The sequence below is a fragment of the Lichenostomus cassidix genome, chromosome 10 (assembly GCF_008360975.1).
Source record: "Lichenostomus cassidix isolate B80296 chromosome 10, HeHo_3.0, whole genome shotgun sequence".
Lineage (NCBI taxonomy): Eukaryota > Metazoa > Chordata > Aves > Passeriformes > Meliphagidae > Lichenostomus > Lichenostomus cassidix.
This window is the reverse complement of record NC_139491.1, coordinates 16,355,828-16,368,383: the sequence shown is the minus strand read 5'-3', so window position 1 is coordinate 16,368,383 and position 12,556 is coordinate 16,355,828. Positions and strand designations below refer to the sequence as shown.

Here is a 12,556-nt window from a genome sequence, read left to right as displayed (position 1 = left end):
GCATTAATTCAAAGAAAATGAGCTTTACTTGAATTTTAGATTTCCTCAAGGAACTTCTGCATTAGCGTGCAAACAATATGGCCAAAAAAGAGAACCTGGGAAGTTTTTCTATGCTCACCTCTCCTGAAGTAGGTTGCACAGCCTTCAGCAGGTCTGAGACAGCACTGGCCAAGGTTCGAGCAGCTTTCAGGAGGTCCTCTCCACTTCCAACTTCATCATCCATGAGAGCAGCAAGCAATTTCACACCTTTGGACATCTCAGTGAGGTTGGAAGAGATGGTTGTAATTGCACATCCCACAGCAGTGTAATCAGTGTCAACTGGGTCCCCTGCAGAGCAAATGTTTTTCAATGATCAGAATTCTTTAGAGGCTAAAAGGGAAATGGGGGCAGCTATCACAAGCACTCTGGTGAGAGTTAAAAAACATTTCAAGACAGCCAAGCAATGCCTACTAAGTAATTTGTCACTTAAAAAAATTAGACTGCTGTAAATTTTCTGATTTCTGCATTTCTTCTGCAATAATCTATCCTCTGAGAGAATTTCTCTTCATTCAATGCAATTGGCTAAGTCCACAGTTTCAGCATCTTTCAATACTAAAAGAACATACAGTAAAACAGTCTTGTCCCCTTTAAGCCACTTGCAGCTCCCTAAACTTGTAATTCACTGAAGAAGAAAACACTGTCAATAAAAATGTAATCTCTCTTTAACCACTACCAGATCAATAATGCTTTCTTGTAGTAATCTTGCAAAGACTCTACTTTGTTGCATAAGTATTTATCTTCACTGGTTCTTACCCCTTTAGAGAAACTGAAGATATAAAAAGTTGTGTTGGGTGGGACATCATCAATGCACTTAGCTGAAATGTTTTGAACTTACTGAAATGTTTTAAACAAAATTTTCCGCAGCTGCCCCATACTCAGTTCATATGTTACTTGATTTAGACTGACAAATAGGTAGGAGACTGCAAGGAAATCCTTGAAATTTACCTGCCGTAAGGTTAACAACAGATGCAGTTCCTGCAGTGATTGCATCAACCTGAGAGTGTATTTCATGTTTTGATTCATCAACCTTGTTCTGAACCCATACTCTTGATGCCTGAAGAACAAAAACAAAAAGCAGAAATAAGGACTGTAGTGAGGTTCTGTAAGACAAGATACTATGTACATCTCCCATTCCTTTGTGAACTTTGAAGAGTGAAATAGAGGACAATCAGCAAGCCCTTAAAGTGAAATATGAAAGCAAGAATTTTTCTTCTTGCTGCTAATTCACTACAGATTGGCTCTCCAATTTCAACAGCTGCCCTTTTAATGTAAATGCCATAAGCAAGGTTAAACATTCTTGATTGACAGTCCCCCATAAGCAATAACCCTCTTGCTCTGTCCTCCTGCCCCAACCTGGATCAAGAAGAACAGAAAAATATTTTGTTCTTATTTTCTATGTCTCTCAGAGGTCCCACCATTAATATTGCACGTAGTTTGTGTTTAACTGTACATATGCCCACAAAACAATAGCATTCCAGGCATGTTTATGCAAGGAAGTCTGATTAGAGTGAGGTGGAACACTGTACATGAATTCCTTAAAGAGAGCAGAAAAATTTCATGCTGTTTTAAAAGCTTGAGCAATATCACTTGAGATCTAGGGACAACAACTAAAGTGATCTGCAAACACCCCAAAGCACTAAGGCTCCTTTCTGTGTGGATTAGAAGAACTCACCATGTCCTGGCCCAGAGGTGGCAGGTTATCCACTTCACTGAGGTCGGCCTGTGCCTGCTGAACTGCGTGCATGCTGGTGTTGATGGTGCCCATCAGGGCCTGCTGAGCTGAGGTCTGCAAGGCAGAGCAAGGCAATGGCTGTGCTGTGCTGTGCTCCAGAGGGCACTTCAAGCACATGTTACAGGTGCATGAAGAGACCCTGAGTGACAGCAGTGCAGCAACCACACCAGACCATTTTAGACAGCTGCCTTTCCCCTGGTGCAATGGGGAAAGCAAAGTTCTCAAACTCTTCTCACACAATATTGATTCTGCTTGTGCCCTTTTATACTTCTCAGTGCTTTCACACACATCTGAAGTGCTCAACTTTCTCAGCTCAACCAATGGCCAACACACACACAGACCCACTGAGCTGTCTTACTGACCTGCATTTGAGGAACAGGAGAACTCAATTTGCTTTTAGGAGATCATTATTGATTTCCTGGGACAGCCTCCCAGTGCAATCAAGGATGACTCTAAAACTAAATTTTCATCAATATGCACAAGCTAACAGAAAGCTGAAGAGGTTTAGACAGAGCAGGATGCTGTCCGTATTAGGTGTCTGTGGCAAGGTTTTGGCTGCAGGGGTGGCCTCTAGGAGAATCAGCCTGGGGCTGCCCCACACAGGGCACGGCAAACAGCCAAGATCAATCCACTACACAGGGATGTCATGATTTTAGGCATTGAATATATTCCCTAAATACTGTTTAGGGCTTGTGAAAATCTTCCAATTTAAATGAAATAAAAGCACTATTAGCTTTAAGTCTGCTAAAAAGTTCCTGAGTTGGTGGGCTAGTGATAAGCTGAAAGTAAAAGCCTTATCCTTAAAATTGCTTACTTTTGCCCATCTGTAAACCTTTTTTCCCCTCCCCCTTTGAATACTAGTTTTAACTACTTAGAAGTAAAGAGAAGGCTGGAAGAGCCTGCTTTAAAGAAAATGAGGAAATAAGTCAAAATGTGACACCCTAAATATTTAAGGGATATTCAAAACTTATGTTAGGTAGAAGAGTCAGGAAGCTACAGTCAGGACTCCTGGCTGTTTCTGATTACTTGCTGCACAGACAGGTCTGAAACACAGAACATGGTTTCTCACAAGTGGGGGCATGTGTCCTCTGTGCATCTGGCCAGTTGTGACTTGTTGCTGGGGAGAAGGCATGATGCCAATGTTGAAGGTCTCGGGGCCACTGGAGCCAGAGCGCATCACAGCCGGCAGTGCCACGGAGCCGTGCTCCACCTTCCCGGTTCGGTTGAACTGCTGCTGCAGAATGGTGGATCTGGAAAAACACCCAACAGAGAATCACTCAGCTCCTGCAAATTGAGTTCTGCCAGCTGTTCTTCCTCTAGGACTTTTAATTGCATTTCACAACATTTGGAGAAGCTAGAAAACTTTATCTTTTTCCTAATATGTTAGAAAGAAAAGCCATAATCTGGGGCTTCTGGCAGATCAGTTATTAATAGCACTAATGAGCAGGCACCATGGAAAGATAGCAATGTGCAGTTTTGTTATACACAGTACAACAGCTTTATCCCTTTTAGATGCATGGCAGGCAGGACCAGAACAAGGTTTATGGCGTAACAACTGCTCAATTTCAGTTGGATCATATACTGATCAATAGAAGATAGAAACATGAACCTTGTGGAGATGTCTTTTGCAAGCACTCCTGAGAATTGGGATAAAAACTTGCTTCCCCCTTTATACACACAAGCACACACAGTACTTGCAAATAATCTGGCAGTCGATCAGATAATGGGCTGGAGAATAATAAATAAAGTTACTGCCATCCCTGGTCACAAACTGCTTTGCTGGATATACTGCTCATATTTAAACATGATTCAAGCTTTAATAGCTAGAAGCGTTGACAGAAATTCAGGCATTAACAACACCACTCTGCTGAGGAAAAAAAAAGTGATTTCAACTGTGAAAAAGTCTTGTGTTTATCTACTATAAGTTTTGGGCTTCTCTGCACAGCACTTAGCTAACAGTATATTCTGCAAGTGATTTGGAAAGGGCCTTGTCAAAATAAAGCACATCTGAACATGTGTGATCCATCAAAAGCCAAAATTTCCCATAAGGCCACATGCAATATCTAACAACTTCATCTCATATAAACCGTATGCTTAACAATAAATCAAATTGACTTTTCACATACACAGTGCTGACACTGCCACCCTCAAGAGTTCCAAGAAGAGACTTGAGTGGTTCATTACAGCTTATAATGTCACAAATCTGTTTCTACTCTCATACTGCACAGAAAGATCTGACATTCCTTTCCAAGAGTATAGCCAGCTCTACAGTTCTGTGTTTTGCTATATTCAGTTACTCTTCCATCAAAACCATAACCTGACCTACTTGTACCAAACCCTGACCTCTACCCACACCACACATCTGATGGGTCTGGCTGGTGAAAAAAGCCAGCTCTGTTCATAACACTGTGTACAACTAAACTGAGAGGAATCAAATCTACTGGAAACCATGGAACCAGCAGACACAAGCAACTAAAACCTTGTAAATCCCACATGAAGATGAAAAAAATACTACAACCTTTTCAGCTCTGCTTCATTATTGCCCTCTCTGCCCCAGCACTTTACTGAATTACAGCCTGAGTGCCTTTGTTCAAGGGTCAAGTTAGGACAAACTGCTACGACTGCTGGTTGCCCTAACCAACAATTTTGCGGCAAATACCTGCTCTGCAATCCTCGAATGAAGCTAGAAGCCTGCTGAATTGCCTGGGGAAAGTACTACCTTCTATTGAAATACCCTGTAGAAAACTATTCTCTAACAGTAATAACTGCACTACTTCATTTGAAAAAGCTGCTGCAGCTAAATGTGGCGCTCTTAAAGAACAGACCATTTCCTCCTGTTGCATGCACTCACTTCTTAGGTGAAACAGATTCTTCCAACATGGTTGATTCCTCATCACCTTCAAGCCCAAATCTATCTTTACTTTGTTTCTGGAGGGGGGAAAGAAAAATTAGTTAAACAATGTGTGTTGTTTTTTGCTTTCTCTCCACCGTTTCCTTGCCATTCATCACAAACCTCATCAAATGACCTGTAGAGCCTTGTCTGGTGCTGAACACAGTGCTTTTGGGCACTGAGTGATAATATAACCTCCACTGGAGAAGAGGTGCTCTTCAGCATTTAACAGCCCAGGTTCTAAGTCCTGGCAGATGAAGTACATAAAGGAAAAAAGCCTGCTGCTGCCTTTTTGAACAGAGGTACAAGGGAAGTGCTGAAACATAACCATATGGTGCTACCTACAGTAGGAAATACATACCCGTAAGTCAAGACAATAAACTGAATGCTGTCTCCACATTATTTTATCATAGGTACTTTAAAGTTCAGGATAGTCTGACCTCACGAAGCAGGTTTTTTTTTTAGTGCTGAAGGAGGTAAATATATATAAGAGCAATAAGTCTAAACCACTAGAAACAACATGAAATTACAAATCATAGACACAGTGTTTATAAAAAAAGTCTATTTCTACTTGTTGCCTAGTGCAGAGAAACTGCTTTCCACCTTGCCACATGATTTGTAGTCTGAGTCCATATAGATGTATATAACTAGAGGAGTATCCACTATGACCTTGGGCACATTTAACAGGAACTCATCATGCACATCTATATGAACACACAATTTTGGAGAAAGAACTTTTTACTGTTAAGAGTTTGATTTTAAGCATGAACAGAAACTCCCTATTTCTAGTCAAGATTGTGCCTTACTTCCATAATAAGGTGAAGTAAAAAAACAATCCACTGTTTTTAATTTAGATATAAGCTACACAAGTTCTGGGTTCCCTGTCAGCTGACTAACAACCTATCACTAACACTGCAGGACATGAGGGGTTGGGCAGCAGGGGGAGAACACTGTACTGATAACACTTCAGCAGAAAAAAAATGTTCCAACCAATGCACACCAGAGAAACTGAGTTAGACCAGTCCAAAACACACCAAGAATTAACATTATGTAACTGAGTGCAATAAACCCCACTTGGAGGCAACCATCACAGAGATAACGTGGGCTCAACAACTGTGAACTGCAGCTTCTCATATGAATCATGGCTGTTTATGCTTTAACCTGTTCCTAATTCATTCATTTTAAACTGGCTGTGTCAGCAGATGGTAGAGAAAAAAAAAAAAAAAATCAAAGGACTGGGAGTGGAAATTCGCACATTTGTATTCTATTAAGACAGAAGGCTACTTTCATTTGGCACTAGAGGGCAAAGCTAGTTTTGAATTAAGTTTTAAACCACACAGAAACCTGCAATTTAATTGATGTTTATGAAACCTGAGCCTGACAGCCTCAGAGAAAAAGGCATGTGATGAATTCTGTGTGATGAATTCTGGCAATCCTCCTCAACCTCTTCTTATGTAACACTTGATGTTGCATCCTACACTGCTCACATGAACAAAGGCAATAAATTCTTCTAGGCTACTTTGTGATTTCCTCCTACGAAAATCTATTGCACTAAATCATGATGTCGTTTGGTTGAACTAAAACGTAATAATTGAATAAAGTAAAAATTTGACAAGAAGCCATCAGTGCTGTTTGGAACACCTCACATTTCTATACAACATGCTTAGAAAGTGACCATTCAGCTCCATGTTTTTTGGCAAACTTGCCATTTGTTGCTGTTGCACTTGCTTGCTTGGAATATTTTAAATACTACTGCAGATGTGTATCAGCTCTTCCTCTCTCCTGCCAAGCACATTTCATAAAAACAAGTTTCAAGGCAGTCTGGCCTCTTCACAAACACTGCTTTTATCCCTCTCCGCACAACTGAGGTCTAATTCTTTGCTTCACTAATCACAGTGTTTTTAAAGCAACGTATTGTTGCAGCTTTTTGGTTTGTTTTTCTGGCCAAAAACCTTTCTCAGCTTTGATGCATTATATACAAGAGCATCTGGACAACTCCTGTGTAATCCTTGCTGTAGTTTTAAATACTGTTTCTAGGGTAATTTCTTCCCATCATATTCATCACTTTGGACTATAGCTTAAAACACATAGTTGAAGCTTTGGACTCTTCTCTGGATATACAGTCACAGTCACCAGGTCACCTTCCAGACAGAAAAACAAAGCCCAGGACTGCTGTACTGAGCCTGACCCATGCTAGTGAGGTAGTAAATAGCCTTGATTTTTCCAGAAGCAGTGCTTACAGGTAAAGTGCTTACAGGTAAAAATATAGTACATTAAAACGTAAGATACAACACTAAACTCGTAAGAGAAAAACTGCACTTTGAACATATTTGAGGTTTTGCATTGTTTTTTTGCTACGTCAAGATGTTTATACTGTACCTTCTTTAGGATGATATCAATGTAACCTGCAATTAATTGAGAGATCTGTTCTCCTTCAGTGGTTTGTACTGAGTAATAGCTTTCTTGATATTCACCGAAATCCTGAAGAAAAAGGGGGAAAAAGCCAAAACCTATTTGCAAATGCAAAGTAAGTAAATGAAGAAACAGTACCAAGTATGAGTGAGAGAATTCAAATTTTAAAACTGTTTGTAGAGACATTTTATTACATCCAACAGGAAATTAAACTGCTCCAAAATTCTAAACTAGTCAAGACAGGGGAGGTAAGGGAAGAGAGAAGAATGGTTTTTATTTCAACTTAATCACAGATGTTTCATAAATTGAAATGCCCAAGAGATACTTCACCTAACTTTATCAGACTCAGTCACTTAAGGATGGAGAAAGGTCTTTGTAGAATTTAATCCTAGAGCATAATCATCCATGCAATTGGAAATTAGATACACATGAATCAAGTGAATGCAATTTTCTAGCCTCTGCCTCTTGCTCCCTCACTTTAAACAACCTTTTCATATCCAAAACAAATGTTGCAGTGGTCTCCTATGGATCAAATAATTAACAAAATACCACATGCATGAAGCTTCTCCAAATTAGTGATTATCAAATGCATAAATGAGCCATCTGACTTGGTTTATGTTCATATCTTACAAGTCACAAAGCACATCATGAATGACAAGCACCGTAACTATTTACACAACTGTGAATAACAATGCTTTCTTAACAGTTTCAGTAGTTAGGCACAAACCAGACTTAAACACTGGTTCATCAGAAGATTTAAACAGTACTTCTGAGGAGCTGGCCTGTCTAGAAGCACCAAACTACAGATTGAACCTGGACAGGCCAATTTATTATCTGAGAACTCAGTGACTATATAATGCTAGAAAATTAGAGACAGAACAAGTTACAGTACAGAAACTGTTTTAAGTCCTTGCCACATGGATCCCTTGTCCTCTGAATATACACAGAGAGATTACCAGAGTGAAGCTCTTAGGTGAGGCAGCCCAGCGTTTCACAGTTGTCAGTGGCCATTCCTGCAACACTTCCTTGGTCTTCTCATCCACACGCATCACTGAGTCTTTGGTGACCCCCAGCAGACGAGGAACCAGCTTGTTTTTGCCTTTCATTTTTTCCTGTAACAAGGAGTGGAAGATTGTTTTCCATACAAATGGAACTTTCCACAGGAGAAAGGAAAAGCAAGATAGAATATACTGACAAAGGGAAGCAACTGGCATGCAGACAGTGGCAATTTAAAACTACAGGCTCAGTTTGTCTGTTTACAGACAATAATTTTCAAGCAATGCATTATGAAGCTCTGGTCTTCAGTGCATCTTTACTCTTCAGCTCAAAAGACAATGCTTCTTCTCACTCCTCCAGCAAACTGCAATGTTTTAGTGGTGAGGTAACAAACCTGTGCTTAGCAAGAGACTTGAGGTAATCCATAACCAAGGACACAGGATGGGCACAGCAAGAGCTACATTACCTTAACCAGAAAGAAGGACACTCCGTAGGTGCGCAGGGAACGCGCCAGCTTCACATACTTCACTTTGGCTTCTATTTCAGTCATCTCACCACAGTTTTTGTGCTCCTGTAAGAGAGTTCAGTATCAATGAGGGAAAACCAAAATGCTTTCTGGAAACAAACAAAAAAAGGGTATAGCTTTTATCTATTTCAGGATGGTTAGTGAATAATTGTTACAATTAGAATATTTGAAAAAACACTGGGTAGAAATGTTAGCAAGACTATCAGATAATCCCTCACATCAGAGAAAATAAATAACCTGGGCAAATGAAGCACTCTTCTTTGACCATCAACCATTCAATCTGTGCCTCAGACCATGCACATTTAAACCACTTCTGACACAGTTTAAAGTTCTAGGTTTTCCTGCTATCTGACACCATTAGGTTTCATACAATTAATGCCTCTTTACTCAGCTTTTAAAAATCATTTAAATGTACCAGCACCCTTTTTTCTTTCCACCAGAAACAGACTACTTATTCCTGCTATGTGCCCAAAACTTCTGATTCACGACAGCCTCACACCTTGTACTTGACTATTTCTCATGCCTTGCAGGTACTTCCAATGGGCCATTTTTGTCAGTTGCAACATTATCCACAATTACTTTTCCATCACATGAAAATAATTCTACATCTGAGGAACAAACAATGATTTTTCTAAACAGCTCGTCCTGAAATACTCATCTAGGTGTGTCTTGTAACTCAGTCTCTATTATTTAAACAAGTTGCTCATTAGTAGATTTGATCACCTGTAAGTAATGACAGGTATTCATTTTATGTATTCACACTTCATCTCAGTATCTGCTCTCCCACCCCAGACCACTGAGCTGAAAATGCTATCTAAATCCTGTTTGAGGATTGCCATCCCACCGCTTTTCCCCTCCCCGGGTTCTGAACTGCTGGTTGCCACCTCTTTCATGCTGCCTGCTGGCAGCAGGGGGAGCACCAGGAACATGGGAAACGCCTTCCTGCTCCTCCTGTTCCCGACAACGTGGGAGCTTCCAAGGGGGAGCGCTGGGAGGAGCAATTGCAACTCCAAAACCCTCTCGCATCCCAACAACACAGGCCGCCCTTATCTGTCAAGTCCAGCAGAGAGAACACAACCAGGACCTCGAAAGAGCAAGGAGCTCTTTCGTAGTCACTGTAGAGATGTAGTCACTGCAGATGGAATATCTGGTGAAAAACACCTGTTAAGCTCCAGAATTTCATGACTTGGGAAACAGCTAGGTTTTTTTCAAAAGGACAGCTCACATATTCTACCTTGCTGTTGTACCTTTGCCCAGATCAGTACCCTCACCAATGAGTTTCTGGTTCATGCACTGAAGCATGTAATGATGGAAACTACTCATAGGTCATATCTGACATGGGCAGAAATCCCATGCTATGAACAGCATGGTCACAATACTCAGAAGTGAATGAATCTGGTTTTGCTTCAACTGCAACATCACTGCACCACCTGAAGGTGCACAGAGAAGTATTAGACACATTCATCTACAAGAAAGTACTGAAAGCTCCAACTAAAACAGACTTCCAAGTTATAGAATTCTTAGACTGGGAATGTAGCAGACAAAGGAAAGGATGTGATCTGTTCCTGCTCTTCAGCTTGTCTCCCAAGCTGAGATCACAGATCTCTGCTGTGTCCTTCCAGAAGCCATAGGACTTGATCTCACCTGCTGACCTCAGGATTTCCATTTTCCTTTGTACTGCCAAACTTGTATTTCAGTGGGCAGAGATACCTGGTGCACCTACACAACTCAGACTCTGAGACCACATCGAACAGTATCACTATGTTTTACCATTTTATATTCAACTGCTCCAGTCTTTTACAACGGTATGATTCCCACACACATCACTGAATTCAAGCATTAGGTACCAGAATTGAGGCTCATGTTTGAATGGGGCATGAAATTAAAACTGGCTTTGCTAAATGTGTCTATTTTACTACAAATATGCATGTTAATATCCCAAAGCAACTGACAAAAACATCTTAAAAATACTAAATTTTCACTCTCTCCCTTTGACAAAGCACACTGGATAATCATCAGTGAAGAAAAAAGGATCAGGACAATAAATCTGCTAAATAAATAAAATTAAAGCTGTCAAATACTTGATACTTCCTTTACTGATAGCTATGCAGTTCAATTATATACAAAGTATACACCTACAAAATCTCAGATTTTTCTTACAAAGGTAGTGAAACTACAGTAGTTTTTTCAGCCTCACAGTTACCTGAAATATTCTCTTTTCAGCCCCTCTTTGTTTGGTATATTCTTTAGGCAGGAATTCTTTCAGGCTAGGGAGAAAAAAAAAAAATTCCAAAGTTAATGGTTCTTTCTTGAGGAAGGATGCTTTTCCATACATCTTTATTGGCACTAGGTCCCCCATGCTTCCTAAAATGGGTGTAAAATACCTCCACAACAAAACAAAGCAGAGCAAGAGCAAGTGGTTACCTTAAATAACTTGGAAAAACACTTGAGTTGCTGCCCCATGTAGTACCTTTTCATGTTTGGAAAATTCATCAAAAATAAACAATAGCTGGGACAGCTGCCATTCTTAAATTATAGGATGTCTCTCAGCAGCTCAAAGGGCTTCACATCGAAATCCAGACCCACTTATTGTAATCTGGGAGGAGGAGTCATGGGAGCTTGAGCCAGCTCTGGGTCTGCCTTCTGTGCTTTCTGTGCTATTACTGCACAGCAGCACTTGCATTTACTGATATGTGGGACCAAGTTCTTTCTGTGTCATCCAAGATATCTTAGAACACTAATATTGTAATGAAAAACACGAAAAGTCATTTAAGTAGACACTTCATACCAGTGTCTTGTCTCAAAGTAAAAAAAGAACCAGTTTTAATTTCTGCAGCACTCAGATTCTAATTAGGGCTCTCAGAATACAAATTAAACTAAACAAATTCAGCCTCCATGACAGAGTTCAGTCAGAAGGAAACCTTAAACACCTCATCTGCACCTCCTTGTGTATAATAAAATAACTCTTTATCTCAGCCAAATACCACCCTAACCTGAGGACACATCAGCATCACACTTTACTGAACCTTCCCTGCTGGAATATTCCATTCTGATGAAACTGTCATATATTCAGCAGGTCATTTTCCACCCGAAGAAACTTGCACAGTTAAAATAACTAGTCTCTAAGGATTCTCCCTGCTTTGGACTATTAAGAATCACAGAAGAAGTATGACTGGAGAATGTTCTACTTATTTTGATTTGTTCAGTAAACAAGCAACACCATTAACACTGAAGGCTAGAACTACCTACTAGGATACAAAGTTAGAAGTTTTGATAAGGATGGATTCTTTTAAACAAGATTGGCAAAAAAATTGCTCAACTGTTCTTTGATTTTATACCTTGAGGGGATGGATTTTTGTGTTGGGCTTTTTTTGTTTCTATTACTGTGCTCTTTTTTTTGTATTTTTAAACACAAAAGCCTGCCATTGCAGACAAAACAGCTCAAAGGACTGAATTAAAATTTTGTACTTCAAAAATATTACTCAGTTCTGAGATCACACATTTTGTCCTTTCCATAAAGCTCTAGCATTATAAAACAAAGAACAACTCTCTTTGCTGATCTTTCTTCTGATGTTCTAGTAGCTACATCTCACTAATACATGATAATGAAATCTCTTCTTGGGACTTATTTACAAAGACACATCAAGGGGTAAGGAAGACTGAAGAGCCAAATTAAAACTATAGATAAGGACTGAATACAGATAATTGTCTTTTAAAGCTGGTGTCTCTATTATGAAACAACTGATGCTTTTGTACAGAATTTCACAGGTTCAAACCAGTTTAGTTAAAGTCACTTCCAAGGCAAATTAAAAAAACAAACCCAAACCTGAGCAAAACCAAGTTTCATTCTGGAAATGGATTTGTATAAGCAAATTATACTTACTGATTCTTATCTTTTATTAGGTAAAATTAATATCCATATGTAGATAAACGATCAAGACCATTACATTTTTTAACTTAT

At 39.7% G+C, this 12,556-nt stretch overlaps 1 protein-coding gene across 6 annotated transcripts in view; it reads right to left on the bottom strand.

Annotated features, from left to right (window-relative positions):
- TLN2 (talin 2) overlaps positions 1-12,556 on the bottom strand; it is a 143,097-nt gene that overhangs the window by 63,974 nt on the left and 66,567 nt on the right. For all 6 annotated transcript variants that reach the window (XM_085070862.1, XM_085070861.1, XM_085070860.1 and 3 more), the window contains 9 exons: positions 10,799-10,862; positions 8,536-8,640; positions 8,030-8,185; positions 7,041-7,142; positions 4,623-4,699; positions 2,841-3,021; positions 1,712-1,825; positions 985-1,093; positions 119-327 (listed from right to left, as the gene is read on the bottom strand). In XM_085070862.1, the coding sequence (XP_084926988.1) occupies positions 119-327; positions 985-1,093; positions 1,712-1,825; positions 2,841-3,021; positions 4,623-4,699; positions 7,041-7,142; positions 8,030-8,185; positions 8,536-8,640; positions 10,799-10,862 (1,117 nt within the window). The remainder of the gene's footprint in view (positions 1-118; positions 328-984; positions 1,094-1,711; positions 1,826-2,840; positions 3,022-4,622; positions 4,700-7,040; positions 7,143-8,029; positions 8,186-8,535; positions 8,641-10,798; positions 10,863-12,556) is intronic.